At 40.0% G+C, this 18,901-nt stretch overlaps 1 protein-coding gene across 1 annotated transcript; it reads right to left on the bottom strand.

The window, feature by feature from the left end:
- Nucleotides 1–367: 367 nt before the first annotated feature.
- LOC130222662 (oocyte zinc finger protein XlCOF6-like) lies at nt 368–16,446 on the bottom strand. Its single transcript, XM_056455190.1, has 5 exons — nt 16,340–16,446; nt 15,570–15,717; nt 12,034–13,082; nt 6,809–6,959; nt 368–3,179 (listed from the first exon to the last, which is right to left on the bottom strand). Exons 2-5 carry the CDS (start codon nt 15,649–15,651, stop codon nt 2,065–2,067), a joined length of 2,397 nt encoding a protein of 798 aa, XP_056311165.1. The 5' UTR covers nt 15,652–15,717; nt 16,340–16,446; the 3' UTR covers nt 368–2,064.
- Nucleotides 16,447–18,901: the final 2,455 nt, after the last annotated feature.

Below are 18,901 nucleotides of genomic sequence, written 5' to 3'. Positions count from 1 at the left end.
ATGGCCCGTTTCCACTGAGTGGTACGGTACGATACGGTTTGGTACGCTTTTATGGCCGTTTCCACTGTCAAAAGGCATACCGAACCGTACCGTACCACTTTTTCGGCACCCTTTCGAAAAGGTACCAAACATGAGAAAGGGCACCAAAAGGCGGAGCCAGACACGCAGCTGAACGCTATTGGTTTACAGAGAGGCGTCATTCGCTTACGCAACAAGCCAGAATGAAAACAAAAAACCCGCCATGTTTGAAATACACGCACAGCCGACGAGCCGAGAAATTACAGCGGAAATATATAGACATATAATAACAAGCCATGGTCGACCCGGGCTCAAACAAACCTTGTCGTCGTCTGGATGAACAGCCACAAATCCAAGAAGAGCAGATTTACCCTGTGCCCCGTAGTTTTTTATGAGCCAGTCTGAGTCGCGAGAGGTTTCGCTTTCTTGCTTGCGCTCGCCGCGCGTCTAACGTTATATCTGAAATGACAAACTTCTTTAGCTGATGATAATAACCTGCGCTTGATTATTGATGTGCTTTTGAAACCCGATCCTGTCAGACACTGACAAACGCGAGAGTGAAGTGCGGAAAAAACCAAGGAGGAGCCGGAAAAAAAAGAGCACATTATTCAGCAAACATGAACAAAATGCCATGATTAACTAACTTATTATCTTCACCTTTTGGACTAATATGAACCGGGAATGACGGAATTCCTCTCTAACAGAGGCTACATGTGCTGCTGAAGATTACAGACACAGATAAGAGGTTTTCACTGACTGTAGGCTATATTTTGTGTTGTTTTGAACCGAAATATGCACGAAATGTCTGCTATATGCAGTTCTTCTGTAGTTCTCTCTGACTCTGACCTCCAAATATAACACCACAGATCAATGGTAGCTTAAAGGTGTTACTTTACTTTGGCAAGTGGTTTTGAACGGCAGAAACTTCAATTTGGCTGGATTTTGTTAGAAATGACATCTTATTTGACGCAAATCTGTGCCGTGATTCAGAGTTCTGGCCTGGGGCCCAATCATTTGCCTGCCTTGGCTGTCAACAAGTGGCGTCTCACAAACATTCAACAGTTCACACTTAGATAATGCTCGACTATGATAGCAGGTCTGGCATGCTGTCCCGGGAGAGAACCCCGAGCTCGGAAATAGATGAGCCCAAGGTTCCCGCCTGGTCAATGAGCATTAGCAGGGATACGAGATCAGGTATTTCTCGAGAGCCTTTGGTTAATATGTTGGTTCTACTTGATTCAGTATGTATGAATTAAGTGCTTCTGACTGTTCTTACAATTCGCTTATGTACATGTTTTTAGACTGTAGGAGGAAACCGGAGTATCCGGGGAAAACTCACGCGAACACAGGTAGAACATGCAAACTCCGCACAGAGAGTGCCGAGAGTTTGTGAAACTTCACTTTGTGAAAAAATTTGTAATAATGCTAAGATTAAAGTTTTGTACTATATTTAAAATAAACAGATGCTTGCATCATCTTCTATGATGTGCAACACAAACACTGTATGCTTACTATCATTCGGCTTAGTCACTGATTAATCAGGAGTTGCCACAGTGGAATGAACCACCAATTTCTCCAGCATATGTTTCATGCGGCAAACGCAACGAAGAGAAAATATAGTTTAGATCAGGGTTGCCCAAACTCGGTCCTGGAGGACCAGTGTCCTGCAGATTTTAGCTCCAATTTGCGTTAACACACCTAGACGGATGTTTTTAGAAAGCCTAGTGAGGGCTTGATTAGCTAGCCCAGGCGTGTCTGATTGGGGTTGGAAATAAACTTTGCAGGACACCGGCCATCCAGGACCAAGTTTGATTTTTTTATTTACACCAGGGGTGCTCAACTTCCTGGAGATGTACCTTCCTGCAGAGTTCAGCTCTCACCCTGATCCAGCACACCTGAACCAATTGATTAGGACCAAAAGAGCACTTGATAATTACAGGCAGGTGTGTTTGATATGGGTTGGAGCTGAAGGTAGATCCCCAGGAACAAGGTTGGTCATCCCTGATTTACACTTTTGCATTTCAGTTTATTATTTCTGTAATTGTTTTAGAAGTCTCTGATTGTTTTGGGGGATATTTGCTTCTGTTCTTCATTGTGGCACTTCATATGATAGCCGAGGCTGCCTCTGTGATAGAAACTCTTTCCACACTGACCACATACAAACGGCTTCTCTCCAGTGTGAGTCCTCATGTGAGATTTGAGGTAGGTTTTACTGGTATAGTTTTTACCACACTGTGCGCAAGTGTACGTCTGCTCTCCACTGTGAGCTCTCATGTGGACTTTAAGACCATGTCTCTTTGCAAAACTCTGTCCACACTCAGAGCAAGTGTAAGGCTTCTTCTCAGTGTGAGTCCTCATGTGAGCATCAAGAGAGTTTTTACTTGTAATGCTTTTGCCGCACTCTGTGCAAGTGTAAGGTCTCTCTCCGTTGTGAGTTCTCATGTGAGAATCAAGGTTGCCTTTCTGTGTAAAACTCTTTCCGCATTGAGAGCAGATGTAAGGTCTCTCTCCAGTGTGAACTCTCATGTGGACTTCAACTTGTTGTTTGTAATTGAAACTCTTTCCACACTGTTGGCAGACGAAAGGTTTCTCTCCAGTGTGAATAATCATGTGTTGTTTAAGGTTTAAGTTTAGAGTAAAACCTTTTCCACATTGTTGGCAAATGAATGGCTTGGTTTCATTGTGAACTGCCATGTGCTTTTCAAGTCTTTGTTTATGAATGTATCTCATTCCGCACTGAGGGCAGGCATAAGGCTTCTCTCCAGTGTGAAGTCTGATGTGATGCCGAAGGATTATTAATTGCCTGAAACTCTTTCCGCACTGATCACACGAGAACGGCTTCTCTCCGGTGTGAATTCTCATGTGAACAGCAAGGTATTGCTTTTGTCTGAAACTCTTTCCACACTCAGGACACGGGTAAGGTCTCTCTCTGGCGTGAGCACTCATGTGGACTCTAAGGTTGTGTTTTTGAGCAAAACATTTCCCACATTGACTGCAGGTACAGTTACCAGTAGATTTGGTTTCCTGATCTCTTTTATGAGGTGAAGTTCTTTTAATCTTTGTGGATTTTAAACCAGCGATTAAATCTTGGTGGTTCTCAAACTGATCTTTCTCTGCCATTTCATTCAGTTCTTGGGTCTCTTCTTTCAACACCATCAGCTCTACAGAAAAATATAAAACAGGTTAACCCAAAACCAACATGAAAGAATGTAAGTATCAAAACCAACAACAGGTCCTATAAGTACTAAGTTCCTGAAAGAGGGATTATATATATATATATAACCTCAGGGTGTCTTTACACAGGGTGGCCTTTGGTCCTCAAAGAGTCTATTATTCAGAATCGATAGGTCTGAAATATTTTGGTCATGTTACCTCCCCTTCCCCCGATCCGAGCTCTGCTTCTTGTGGCTGAGGTAATGCACACTTGTGTGTTTTAACCACCTTATTACCTTCTTACATCAACAAGTTACAAAACACATGCAAAGTGCTGCCCACTGATCACTGGTTGATGTGGTGTTCTCCGAGCCTGATCGACTCTGGTAATAAGCTGCGGTCACACTTGACTTTTCTCCCCATAGACTTCCATTCATACGAACGCGAAACGCAGGGTCATGCGTTAAGTTTCGCATGTCGCGGCGGTGCAAAGTTCAAGCTTGGTGAACTCTGACCTGAGAAATCGCATCACTTGACTGAGTGAGACCAATCGAGGATCAAACAGGACCTCTCTGGGCAGAAATTTAAAACATGGAGCAATCGCTCGCTTTTTTAAATGTCTAATCATCTTGTTTAATCCCGCCCCTTTTCGCAGCGCTATACAACAGAATTTCGCACACACAAAGCCCGGTGTGACCGTAGCTCAACACACAGACAATATATCATTGGTCTCACACTCCTGGAGGTCCGCGGCTCTGCAGTTTTTCTCCAACTCTAATCAAACTAATCAAGGTGTTCTGCTAGACCAGGGATGGGCAAACTCGACCCTGGAGGTCCGGTGTCCTGCATAGTTTTGCACCAACCCTAATCAAACACACCTGCTTGTAGCTTTCTAGTGATCTTGAAGACACTAATTAGGGTGTTCAGGTGTGTTTGATTAGAGTTGGAGCAAAACTCTGCAGGGACACCGGCCCTCGAGGATCGAGTTTGCCCATGCCTGTGCTGGACACTAGTGAATTGCGCTAGTAAAGACGCGCTATAAGTGAATTGGGTTAGCTAAATTGTAGTGTATTTGTGTGAATGACAGTGTATGGGTGTTTCCAAGTGATGGGTTCAGCTCAGATGCGATCGCAACAGAAAATTGTTTAAAACCCTAACATAAAACCCTAACACATAATGATAACTGAACATTACCGATACATTCCTACAGCGTGATTGTGTTTATCGCTAATATACAGTGACTTTATTGAAGTTGTTCAAGAGACCAAAAGCGTAAACTTCAAAAAGTGTCGCTGACTTTTGAGTTCGGCTTGGAGTGAGATTTATTCCTGTGTTAAACAATTATTAATAATCTTTTCAGTCAATTAATGAATTAAAAAACCTCCACAAATATAGTAGACTATGCTGATTTATGTTATTATAATCTTATTAGTACAAATATTAGTAAAATTACTAAAGTAAGTGAAATAAATATGTTATGTAGTTACAAAATTCTCCTTTCGAGGGTAAACGTTTCCTCACAATCTATAGAGTTTATGGAGAGCCAATGGGCTCTATGCACAGCCAACTGTAAACTTCCGGTGAAAGCTTAATGCGACTGTTTTCAGCTTTCAGTTTCATTTACAGCAGTGATGTTGTGAAGTAATTAAAATACATTCAGTTCAATAAACTCGAGCAATCATTTAGTTGTTCAAGCGTAAAATGAGATTGACTGTGTAAGTGCTAGCATCGTTAGTAGCAGCAGGTGCTGAATCTCCATTGTAAACACTGGGGTAAAATAATCTGTCATATTTTAAAGACATGGCGGGGGGGAATGGAATTTAACGCAGTTTTTCCGATTTGAGACCCACTTTAAATCGTATATCAATCAGACAGTGAAGATCACAGACTTTAAACGTGGCAATTTTATAATGGAAAGACAGTTCACTGGAAGCGATTAGGCTGACTGACTGAAAATTAAAAGTCTGTGTGCATATAGCCCATTATAGAGACACCACTGAGTTTTACAAGATATAGCGCAGTGCTGGGTTGTGTAAAGTATTTGCTTTTTGACACCTGAGATTCTAACATTTGTATTTACACTAGTGCTGTCAAAATTAGTGCGTTAACGCATGCGATTAATTCGAAATATTTAACGTGTAAAATAAATTAACGCAATTAACGCAGTTGCAGTTTTTTTATTTCCAGTAGTGGCCGACGTGTGTTCAACGTGCAAAGAAATATGGATAAGACCAAGGAAGCACTTTTTGAAGGCAAGTTTCAGTATAAAACAATTAATGTCGCATTACCAGGCTATCCAGCGTTTCCTCCAGAGTTTCATGCAATTTCTGGTGTTTCAGTTTTAACTTTCGACTTTTGTTTTAATGGAATTTGATACCGCATGGCGAACGGAAAGAAAAACCTCAGCATTTCGTGACTCCGTGGTCCTTTAAGGTAATCAAAAATCGATGTTTACATGGTCGACTCTTAATAAGAGTATTTTCTCAATCATATTAAAATCAGAGTATTGGTGTCCATGTGAATGTACTAAGAAAGTGCCAGATGAAGACGCGAGCTGTCAAAGACGGCGCATTCCTCTGCCTTTCAGCATGAGCCCTCAAATGTTTCAGTAAGTTTGACGTGTTTCCCCCTTAAACGTAACTTTTGTAAAGCGTATGCTTTGCGTTGTTGTGTCAGAATCCTTGTGAAATACAGCCATACTTTTGAACGCTTAGTTTAAGCAAAGTTGATGAACGCGGTCAAGCATGTGGAATTTGAAGAGAGTCGCTCTGGCTGCCCTGTCCTGCGCGTTGTGTGTGTGTGGTTTATTGTGGGTGTGTTGTTTACATGAGGAAATCTGTGTTACAAGTTAAACAAAAATTCTAATAAACAATTATATTTTGAATTTGAATAGTTTTTGTCTTGCGTTTACATAAATTTTACATTTAAATAGACAAAATTACAAGTTTCAGTCTTTTAAATGTAATTAATCGCAATTAATTAAAAAAAGTGTGATTAAATAGTTACTTTTTTTTAATCGATTGACAGCGGTAATATACACTGAACTCCATCATTGTTATATTGCTTTTAAATCAATTTCCCCATTATAACAGAAGTTTTAGAAGAGCTTAAAATGTCCAAAATATAATGAGCTATCTGTTATGTTGGGTCCTGCTGCATCAATACAGACACAATCAATGATTATAATGGATTCCCTGCTGAAAAATCCAGCTTAAACCAGCCTAGGCTGGTTGGCTGGTCGACTAGCCTGGTTTTAGAGGTGTTTTGGCCATTTCCAGGCTGGTTTCCAGCTGATGACCAGCTAAAACCAGCATGACCAGCCAAGCCAGACTGATCATGTTGGTTTTAGCTGGATTTAGCTGGTCATTTTCCAGCCTGACCAGCTAAGACCAGGCTGGAAATGGCTGGAAACCAGCCTGGAAATGGCCAAAACCCCTCGAAAACTAGGCTGGTCAACCAGCTAAAACCAACCAACCAGTCTAGGCTGGTTTAAGCTGGATTTTTCAGCAGGGTTTTAGCATCTTTTCAGTAATCCAAACTGTTTTTAAATGCTTTATTAACTTAATAAAAGTTATTTTTCCTGATTTACCATGTGACATACTGTAAAAGCAGACATTTAATCAAAAGTTAATCTTACCTGTTTGTTCCTCAGGATCTTCATGTTTGACTGTGAATGTGTCTTCAATCTTCACATCTTCACTCTCCTCTTTAATAAACGCCATCTTTATAACAGTGTGGAGATCAGTCGCTTCAGCAGGAGTTTTCCCTCTGTGTTTGGACACTTTGTCCTGTTTAAAATGAGAACAATGAACAGAAATAAGAGAAATCCACACTCAATCTGCGTCTCAATAGGCTCTAGTTCTATTCAGTGCACTGCTGAGGGAGCCAGACTGACGGAATGACCTTAAATCACATGGATAGAGTAAATAAACACTCATAACCACCTCTACAAATTAGTAAATGAATATGGTAAGTAAATGATCAATCCACACGTTTGTTATTTTCGTTTCATTAACGCTGTTTTAATCAGCAAGTGACGTGAGCGCGGTGATTCGAGCGATTCAAAAGTGAATCATTTTGATAAACATTTGATTCAATTGACTCGGAGTCTACCCGTCAGCGACCGAATTCGTGTTTACTAACAGACTCACGATACAGAGAGAGAAATGAGCCTTTTCTGCCACTCATGTGGACTTTGTTCAAATGAATTAACTTATTTTTTAAGCGTTAAAAATGTATGTTAGATAAAGCATAACATGTTGCGTTTTCTTACTTTATTATCGCTTGTAAAATAAATGACTATAAATGTCGGTTTCCATTTTAAAACCTTAAAATCTTTAAAGCATAAACCGTTTAAACCTTTTCAACACACTTAAACCTTAACATTTTTGCAAAAGCACAAACCTTTTGCTAAACACACACGAGTACGGCGCCGCGTTTTGACGTCATGCAACCACGCCAAAATAAAAGTCATACACACTACGAAGAAATCCACAGAAATTTAGCAGATCAAAACAAACTCAGTGAGACAACTGAGTAATTTCAGGTGATAAACCACAGATTCGATATCAGGCATCAATCGCTAATTTTATCTTCAATTTTTAATCTAAAAAAAATTGGCTATTTATGAGGTATTAATTTCAGTAATTTTAATACTATTTAAATTAATAATGCTGAACAGCACAGCTTTTGATGTTCTCAAAATAATGAAGAAAAGTCAATATTAAAAACTCAATTTAATTTGTTGTAAGTTGTAGAGGAGATTAACTTTATTTAACGGTTTAATTCATTAACTATTTAATTCATTTAAATATATCACAGCATTTCTCTGCAATTAAAATCCCAACAAAATTTTGAAAACCGAAAGGGCGTAATATTAAAAGAACAGTGACTAAATTTATATTATCTGAATGGAAACCATGATTGAAAATTGTTAAAATAGTTCGTTAAATAGCAAAAAAAAAATCATACTGTAAACTGAACCAAACACTATTTTTCCCATATAAACATCATATAAAAGAGAAAACTTAAACATTGAAAAGTCAAAATAAACACCTTAATTTTTCTAAAAGAAATGCCACTTTTATCAATCATTCATTTTCTTTTCGGCTTAGTCCCTATATTAATCCGGGGTCGCCACAGCGGAATGAACCGCCAACTTATCCAGCACGTTTTACGCAGCGGATGCCCATCCAGCTGCAACCCTTCACTGGGAAACACCCATACACTCATTCACACACATACACTATGGACAATTTTAGCTTTCCGAATTCACCTATAGCGCTTGTGTTTGGACTGTGGGGGAAACCGGAGCACCTGGAGGAAATCCACGCCAACACGGGGACTCCACACAGAAATGCCAACTAACCCAGCCTAGGCTCGAACCAGCGACCTTCTTGCTGTGAGGCGACAGCACTACCTACTGCGCCACTATTTTATATTAAACTATATAGAACTGTTGTTCATTAATTAAACCCTTACATGTTTACTTTTTAATGGGTTTTACTAGAGTATTCGGATTTCTACCTTACGATTCATCTGAGAATGGATCAATGTTTATCCTTTTCTCATCATTCTGTTTCTCATTATTATTATTAAGTATGATTATTTGAATGAGTATTAACTTTGAAATGATTTTAATAAATAAATTAACACACTGCTTTATGTAAGAATGTTCAGTGTCCTTGCTCCTCTCTTCGTCTATTTTAATTTTGTTTCCAGGAGACACTCAAACCAGGTCAGGAGGTTATGGAGACCTCCCTCTCTCCCTCTTTTGAGCGGAATTACTGATCCTGTGGATGGGGAACGACTGTTTCTATTGTCATGATACTGTCTACAGTAATTTAGCTATTTTTATTGTTAATTCTTTCTAAAGTGATTCCTTTTTTTATGCTAGATAGACTTTGTGTGTTGTGAGAATATTGTAGCCGAACGTGGATTAAAACCGGTTTGAACTAGTTTGATAAGACAGGAAACAATCTTGAGTTTTCATAACAGATTGTCTCTTGCGTCCATGTACGCCTCCATGGTCCAGATTTTCACAGGTCAGGTTTGTCCTGCAAAAGTCTGCTTCAACGCTAACCAAACTCACCTGAACACGGTAATCAAAAAAATCTGAACACGGTAATCAGAGGCTGCGTCCGAAACCGCCTACTACTCAGCAGGTACTGCATTTGAATTTAAACGTACTACTCGGGCGTTAGTGTGAATGAAATTCGGACATGCTACATCCGCCATTTTTGTCATGGTCATGTGACCTACCTGCGTCAGTAGCGTCGCTTCACTCTCATTCACGAATTCTCTTGCGGGGCATCATGGGATAGCACAGCGTGCATGGGATGTGCACTTCAGAATCTCGCTGGAAGTAGTAGTCCATTCGTGTACTTCTCGCATACTGATTTTCGAATTCTATGAATTCGGACATACTACTCGACTTGCATACTGTTTTTAGCGTACTATATAGTATGGAAGTATGTGATTTCGGATGCAGCCGGTGTCTTCACTTGCTTTACTATAAATAAAGCCTTTTGTTTTTTTTGGCCGCGTCTGGATCCTTCTATCTGGTCCCTCGAGGCTGGTGGGACTTGAGCTCCAGATAGACTGCACAACCCTACTGCAGTTTTTTCATTGATTTATTGAATGTCTTGTATATGGCATGAAGTCCAGGTAATTCTTTATTAACATCTACATCTACCCCAACCTCACAGTAACCTGTGTTTTAATACCATCTATGTAACAATCCTACTTACCCTCGCTAATTAAGTACAGCAGAGACTCTCCAATGCCCCTGCTGATTCCACCCTACTCCTTTCCGCAGTCATCCAGATCCTCAGTTCCTTCCACTGGCAAGGGTGGAATGAGGAAGGCTTCTGCTGCATTACCATTCCAGTCTCCAATCTAGTTCCTCTAGCCATGGAAGGCATCTCTGAAATTGTCTGAGAAAGCATCTACGATTTGGCCTCTGAGACAGTTCCAGTGGCCCCAGAGGACATCTCAGATTTAGCCCCTGCACACAGTCCAGTATTGACTCTAGGTCCAGAGTGTTTTCTGTTAGCTTCATAATATTCTGATTGAAGCACTGAAGACACAGGAACTGTGTAACGTGTAGTCCGGAGGTGAAATTCCATTGTTACCCCTCAAAGAGTCTGGGTTCGTTCTACGTGAGTTTATGACACCAGGTGCCAGCAAGTCTGCCGATGAAAGTCACTCAGTGATATCTTAACTACCAAGATGCTGGCCAGAGCTAGAGTTGTCCCATCTTCAAATAGATTCCAATGAAAACCCCCTCCATCCTGGGACCCACAAACTCACCCAAAGACACACACTATTGAAATGGACTCAGAGAAATCTCAAAATTCAGCCCAAAGTACAAGTAAAGTGTTTGTAACCTATGTATTCTCTTCCTTAATTATCTCTTAATTCTCACACTGGTATACCCTTTTCAAGACAAACTAAGAACGCATGAATTATGATTTATGCATTTCTAAAAGTGTCGTGTTTGGTGTCGTTTTTTGTCCGTACATATTTCTACAGCTCATGATCTAAGACATAAGATGATAACTTGCATCCTTGGTGTGGTTTCAAACCGTAAGTTAAAGTTTTGTCTGTCTGTCTGTCTGTCATGGGACAGTACAGACCAGCAAGGAGGAACAAGGAAAATTTCGCGTGCAACTTTTCCCTTCACGCCATTGGTCATACACAATACACAAGGGTGAAGAGGCTGTACGAGTGCTGCTATTTCCAGAATATTGCACAGCTGTCAGCCAATTAGATTCAAGATCCAGACAGAACTGTTGTATCTTGCGCCTGGACCCAGTTAAAAACAACTCTGTATGGAATACGCACATGTTGTATTCCAACTTGTGTCAAAACTACAGCAATTTTTGTCAGCTTGTCATCCTCTGATGCTGTGTTCACACCAGACATGGAATGCACGGCTAAATCGTGATATTCGCATGTAAATAGTCGTGTGAACATTTGAATTCACTTGCTTCATTTGCGCGTCAAATTCACTTCACAACAGACGCAGATTTGCGTCATGGGCAGGGATTCAGCCTGGTGACTGTAGCTTTGTTGCTATATGGTTAACATGGATTTTATTGAGGGAATAAATGTGTTTATGTGCTTTATCAAGGCTATAAAACAGCGTCGATACGTTTGGAGCCATGTCTGAATCCACTAGATCCTTTCAGAGGTGCACCCAGCTCTGTGAGTTCATAAACTCCGCCTGAAACTTAACCTGGATGATGGAAGCATTCAGCAGTGCTTCCGAGCCAAGTTTGATCAACTGTTGTCCGGTGTCGGCAAGAGGATTTCCCCCCAGGACACCAACAACCGGCACTACGTCATAAGCACGCCCCTACAAGAGAAAGCTCCTAATTGGTTAACGCGAAAGTCCGCTGAAGATTAGATTCTTCCAACTCGAGTGATTTGCGAGTTAAGCGCGCCAATCACGCCAATCGTGCAAAACGCTCAACTCGTGCCACTTCATTCGCGCCGTCTTATTTGCGCATATCTTGTTGCAGAATGTCTATAAGCATTGACTTAACATGTAAATCACTCATGCTTGACACTTCTTCCGCGTCTGGGGTGAACGCAGCATGAGAAAGCGGTTAATGGTCGCCTAGCAATCTACATAGACCCTACACTACGGTCCCCCGGGCCGCATACAAATATTTTTTTCTTGTTCCCCCATCGCATTACTTTTATCCACTTATTACATTTTTTTTATTCAGTAACGGTTATCATTTAAAATGTAGCGAAGTACAATACTTGAGGCAAAACCTACTCAAGTAAAAAGTAAAATTACAGGTTTTAAACACTACTCTAAAAGTATAAATTCACAGAAAACTACTCAAGTACCGTAACGTTGAGTAAATGTAATTCGTTACTTTCCACCTCTTCATTTTGTACATTCTTTTCTTCAATGTGGAGCTTCATGTGTTGGCTGAGGTTGCGTCTCTGACAGTAACTCTTTCCACACTGACCACAAATAAAAGGCCTCTCTCCGGTGTGAGTCCTCATGTGAGCAGTAAGGTAGTTATTACATGTAAAGTGTTTACCGCACTTTGTGCAAGTGTAAGGCTTCTCTCCGGTGTGAGTTCTCATGTGGTAATTAAGATTGTTTTTCTGTGTAAAACTCTTCCCGCATTGAGAGCAAATGTAAGGTTTCTCTCCAGTGTGAACCCTCATGTGGACTTTAAGGCACTGTTTTCGATTGAAACTCTTTCCACATTGTTGGCAGGCGAAAGGTTTCTCTCCAGTGTGAATTTTCATGTGTAATGTAAGGTAATCTTTATGAGCGAAGTGTCCTCCACATTGTTGGCAAGCAAATGGCCTCTCTGTGTTGTGAACTGCCATGTGCGCTTCAAGTTTTTGTTTTTGAATGAAGCTCATTTCACACTGTGTGCAAGTGTAAGGCCTCTCGCCAGTGTGAAGTTTGATGTGATTCTTAAGGATCTGAATTTGCCTGAATGTCTTTCCACACTGTTGGCAGGCATACGGCCTCTCCCCGGTGTGAATTCTCCTGTGGATTTTCATATTTTTCATCAGATTGAAACTCTTTCCACATAGATCACATGAGAAAGGCTTCTCTCCGGTGTGAACTCTCATGTGAACGGCAAGGATGTGCTTTCGTCTGAAACCTTTTCCACACTCAGGACACGGGTAAGGCTTCTCTCCGGTGTGAGTACTCATGTGGGCTTCAAGGTTGTGTTTTTGAGTAAAACTCACTCCACGCTGACTGCAGGTAAAGTTACCTTCAGATTTGGTTTTCTGGTCTCTTTCATGAGGTGAAGTCTTTTTCGTCTCAGCAGATATTTCATCAGTCATTAATTCTTGGTGCTTCTCAAACTGATCTTTCTCTTCAGTTTCGTTCAGTTCTTGAGTCTCTTCTTTCAGCATCACCGACTCTAAAGAGAAAGGTAAAACAAGTTAACCCAAATTCACAGGTGCAAAACCACACGTAAAAACCAACAACATAGGGGAAAATTTGACCTCCCTCATGCACATTTTTTTATTTAACCATTAAAAATAAGTGTGGAATGATCGACGCTTCACGCACTCAACGCCCGCAGTTTTGCTCACGTAGCGGAAGGGGCGGAGCTATCAGGCGCACATGTTGGATAACTTTATTTATCTTGGATTGTGAAAGCAAAATTCTCTCCCTCCCGACGGTGAGTGCGGTTATACTCACGGCAGGTACTAATTGGTAGATTGGTTATTTCACTAATTTGGCAACCGTCAAACGTCCTCAGGGAAACGGATTGAATTTCCGCTTAGTAAAAGAAACAGTGTTTTATTTGGGACGACACTACATACATATACTATTCTGTTAAGTGTGCAAGTGATTAAGTACATACTGAGTCATCTAGGACGTCGTGAATATGTGAACGGCCTTTATGGCTTCTATCTTCAAAAAAAAGGAAAGATCGTAACTTTTTGGCGTAGACCACGCTGGCTACGTAATGGTGTTTTTACGTTTGGCAGATGCTGATCTAAAATTACCACATTTAATAACATGCTTTTACTCTTAACCTGCTTCATAATTTGAGTTGTAATTTATATTACTATAATTAAATTATTACATAAATGATTGCGTTTCCCAGTGCCTGGGTTGCAGCTGGAAGGGCATCCGCTGTGTAAAACATATGCTGGATAAGTTGGTGGTTCATTTCACAGTGGCGACTCCTGATGAATAAAGGGACTAAGCCGAAGGAAAATGAATGAATGAAATGATTGTAACTTGGAGTGCTACAGCTATACACACGTATGGAGCGCAACAGGTCCTACGCATTTTCTCCTACTTTTTGTCATCTTATTTTCAACAATATTGTCTCATTTATTTCCATGCACAAATCAACAAATGCGTGACAGCACACTATGAACATCCACTAATCAAAATCATGCAAACGCCAGAATACGGCAAACATGGCAGATTCTGTAAGGGCCATTTTCAGTAAAACGTTCAGGAACGGAGAAATCAAATTCCCGCTTTATTTTGAGAATAAGTCACAATATACAACACCCTGTAACTTTCTAAAGCAGTTTTTACTGACTCCAAGCTGCCAAACTGATCATTTATAAACCTGGCCAAGGTTAATTCTGTGGGTCAATAGATTATGACAAAGGGTTTGTATATAATCCTAACACGGCATCAAAAAACATGAATAAATTAATGATTACTGAGCATTATCCAACATTATCAACACATTCCTACGCTGTGGTTGCGTTTAATATACAATGATTTTTATAAAGTTGTTCCAAAGCTTAAACTACAAAATCTACAAAAAGTGTCAACAATTTTTAATAATCTTTTAATTTAATATTCACAAATATAGCATCCTACATATTTTTATAATATTATAATCTTTAGCACAAATAAATTACTAAACTATTAGTGTAATAAAGATGTCATTTAGTACATATTTTTGCAGAATTCATCTTTTGAAGGTACATTTTTTCCCTCACGAAGTGAAGTTTCACAAACTAATTTCGAGAGGAGCACGTGATATGATTGACCACAGCTGATCCTCATTGCTAATCATTAGCTAGCCTATCAGATCATTCTAAAACTACTATAAATATCCTGCCTAAACTTCATTCCTTATCTTCGTTTTTAGAACCCCCCCCCCCATCTCCCTCCTCCTCTTTCATTATCGGGCAACACGGTGGCTCAGTGGTTAGCACTGCTGCCTCGCAGTAAGAAGGCCACAGGTTCAAGTTCTAATTGAGCCAGTCGGCACTCCCTGCGTGGAGTTTGCATGTTCTCCCTGTGTTTGCGTGGGTTTTCTCCGGGTCCTCCGGTTTCCTCCCACGGTCTAAAAACATGTACATAAGTGAATCGTAATACAGTCACAAGCACTTAACGCATACATAGAAAAAGGGGGCACTCGAGAAACACCTGATCTCGTATCCCTCCTAATGCTCATTGACCAGGCGGGAACCTCGGGCTCATCTATCTCCGAGCTCAGGGTTCTCTCCCGGGACAGCATGCCAAACCTGCTATCATAGTCGAGCATTATCTAAGTGTGAACTCTTGACAAAAGTTTATAGAGACGCCATTTACAAGCCATTGTGCAGTGCTAGGTTGTGGAAAGTATTTGAATTTTCTTCCTTTACACTGAACTCCGCCATTTTATATTACTTTCAAATCCATTTCTCCATGACTGAAGTAGCACAAGAGTTTGAAATATGTCAGAAATATAATGAGCCAGCAGTTATGTCGTCTTGTGCTAAATCAATGCAGAAACAGACACTGCTTATAATCGAGATTATCGTTTTTTTTTTCAATAGATCATACTGATTTCTTCACCTTATATAGTACTTCAACGTATTTTTTCAGAATTTAACATGTGACCTGCTGTAAAAACAGAAAATTAATCAAACGTTGCTCTTACCTGTTTGTTCCTGCAGATCTTCTTGTTTGATAATTATTTCTTCAATCTTCACATCTTCACTCTCCTCTTTAATGAACGCCATCTTTATAACAGTGTGGAGATCAGTCGCTTCAGCAGGAGTTTTCCCTCAGTGTTTGGACACTTTGTCCTGTTTAAAATGAGAACAATGAACAGAAATAAGAGAAACCCACACTCAATCTGCGTCTCAATCAGCTCTCTAGTTCACTATTCAGTGCACAGCTGAGGGTACGTGTCAGACTAAGGGAGAGACAATGGTCTTAAATCACCTCATTAGATTCAAATTATCCCAAAACCAGCTCTAGAAATGTATAATATATTACAAAATATACGTATATATATATATATATATATATATATATATATATATATATATATATATATATATATACTATTTTGATCTACAAGTGACGTAAACGCGCGGCGATTCGAGCAACTCGAAAGAGAATCAATTAGTAAACATTTGATTCAAATGACTCGGAGTTTTGTAAAGCTCCGTTTTCCTCATCTCCACTCGCCAGTGACTGACTCCACGTTCACGATATATTGAGATAAACGCGACGCGTCTTTTGTTACTTACGCAAGCATTAAACTCATATTAACGTCACGTATTTATTAAATGGACGTTAGCCGTATTAAATGCTGCATTTTCTGACAAATAATCACCGTTACATCGCTTGTAAAAGACATTTTACAATTTTGACTACATGTTTATGTGTATATTTAAACGTTAAAATCTTTAAAGCACAAACCTTTAGTCCGTGAGAGTAGTTTATAACAAAACACACCGTTGTGGGTAATTTTATTAACAATTCTCGTCTGGAGCTGTGGCAACAACCACACAGGAGCGCGGCGCAGCCTTGTGACTTCACACACTTACAGCAAAATAAAAGTCCTACTATAAAAACATTTAAGAACTGTTTCCAAAAAAGTCAAATACAAATAGTGAGACAACATAATAATTTTAGGGGACAGATTTGAGAAGACATCAATACCATTTTTAGCTTCAAGCACTTATCTAAAATATATATTTAGTTAAATTTAACATTTTTTAAATGTGACAAACTCAGTGTAATTATACCAAAAGCAAAAGACTGAGGTAAAGTTGGTTTTATATTCCCATATTCGGACTTTCTGCTTAATATAATTTTTAAAAAGTATTGTTTGCAAATTCTAAATAGGGAAATCATATTAGCAGCCAATGACTAGCGAAGTACATCGTTCACAGTCAAATAAATAGTGCTAATGTTGCTTTGAAGTCCTACCTGCTGTTTGAGACCAAATATTCAAAGTACCATAGTAAATAACATAGAGACCTTGTAACTAGTTGTCAGTGAGCGAATGTGCGAATATAAGACCAACTTTACTTCAATATCAACAGCATTAGAAAATTACTGTTTCACATCATCTAGTGACATTACAGACCTTAAAATGGAGACATCTTATCTCTTACTAGTGAAAACAATTAGAAGAAAAAATTAAGCAATAATTATAGTAAAATAGTAATAGTAAATTATAAAAAGTTGACAAATAATCAAGTGGTAATAGTCAAATCGTCAACTAATAATCAATAAAATGGTGATTTAAATGACTCGTGATTATAAATTATTGTATGATTAAATTAAGAATAAATTAATATTTGGGCGACACGGTGGCTTAGTGGTTAGCACTGTCGCCACACAGCTAGAAGGTTGCTGGTTCGAAGACCCAGCTGGGTCAGTTGGCATTTCTGTGTGAAGTTAGCATGATCTACCTGTGTTGGTGTGTTTCCCCCACAGTCCAAACACATGCACTTGCAGACATTTTACTGGACCATCTACTCACAATTTTCTGTATGGTACCTGCAACCAGGTCTGTTTCTAAAAGCTTTTGGTAGGTATGGAGATTATGAATCCCATTTCTACTGTCCAGCTTGTGAAAATTACTTAGGAAGAAATGTTGGAGAGCTACAGTGTCAGGGTTCTTCTTGTATTGGTGGCAGAGTCCAGACACTAATCCTGTCTTGTCTTGTATGTTGTGCTCGACTTGAGTTTTCTCGAGTCGAGCACTCATATTTCCTGTCATTGTCTGTGTTCATCCTTGTATGAGCGCCAACTTGGCAGCCCTCAAGCCTTGCGCTCTCCTGCTTGATGCGGGGTCCGGGCGTACTCGGATACACGCTCCCGTCCTGGTGTGTGATGTTTGCTTGCGGCAGTGTTGCAGTCTACTTGGTTAACTTCGTTACGATTTCAGTAGATTTCAGTTGGCACTGGGATCGGAGTATGTGTGGCATGTTAGAGTACCCGAGTGTTTGCATTTATCGTGTGCTCGTGTCTTGCACGTGGCTTCTTGTTCACATAGTGTTTTGTTTCATGTGAACACACGGTTAATGAGTTCTCTCATTGGCTGCATGTTCTAGTCCTGTTTTAATGTGAGCACATGGCTGGTGCTCTTTGTGTCATGTGCTCTCCAGTCTATTGTCTAGTCCAGGCATGGGCAAACTCGATCCTGGAGGGCCGGTGTCCCTGCAGAGTTTTGCTCCAACACTAATCAAACACACCTGAACACCCTAATTAGTGTCTTGAAGATCACTAGAAAGCTACAAGCAGGTGTGTTTGATTAGGGTTGGTACAAAACTATGCAGGGACACCGGCCCTCCAGGATCAAGTTTGCCCATCCCTGGTCTAGTCCCACCCTTTTTGTTAACCCATTATTCGTTTATTTAGTTCAACTGTCTATTAATTAATTATTTCTTCTTTATAGCTCCCTCTTGTTTGCTGTCCTGTGCCAGTTTGTCATTTCATATCGTCTTGTCCAGTCTTGTCTAACCTTGCGCAGCCCTGCCTTTCCCTAGCTTTTCCCAGTTTTTGTCTTTTGTTAATGTTTTCCCCTTCTGGGTTTTATTTTATGATTAATAAGCCCATGTATTTGTCCCTGCAATTGAGTCCCCATCCTTCCCAACCTCAGCCGTGACAAAAAGTGTGACATTTGTCATAGAGTAACTGATTCCGATAGCTGTTTGAAAAGCGGGTGCTTTTTCCTGGTTCCTAGTTTGGCCTCATAGATCAAAGCATTGCTTGAGGAAAAACAAACAAGTTTTCTAAAAGAACGTCTGATTTCAGATACCATGATTTCAGACATCCAGTGGGGAGCAGAGTATCAACAACTGAAAGAATCTGGTGCAGTGGGTGAGGATGGCATATCTTTAATTTGGAATGGTGATGGAATCCCACTTTTTAAGAGCTCCAAGTACTACATTTGGCCAATACAGTGCCAGCTTACAGGTTATTTGTCTTTGGTTTGGATGGTTTGGCCACGTTCTCACATATTAGAGG

Source organism: Danio aesculapii, chromosome 4 (genome assembly GCF_903798145.1).
Source record: "Danio aesculapii chromosome 4, fDanAes4.1, whole genome shotgun sequence".
Taxonomy (NCBI): Eukaryota; Metazoa; Chordata; class Actinopteri; order Cypriniformes; family Danionidae; genus Danio; species Danio aesculapii.
This window is presented reverse-complemented; position numbering and strand designations above follow the sequence as displayed.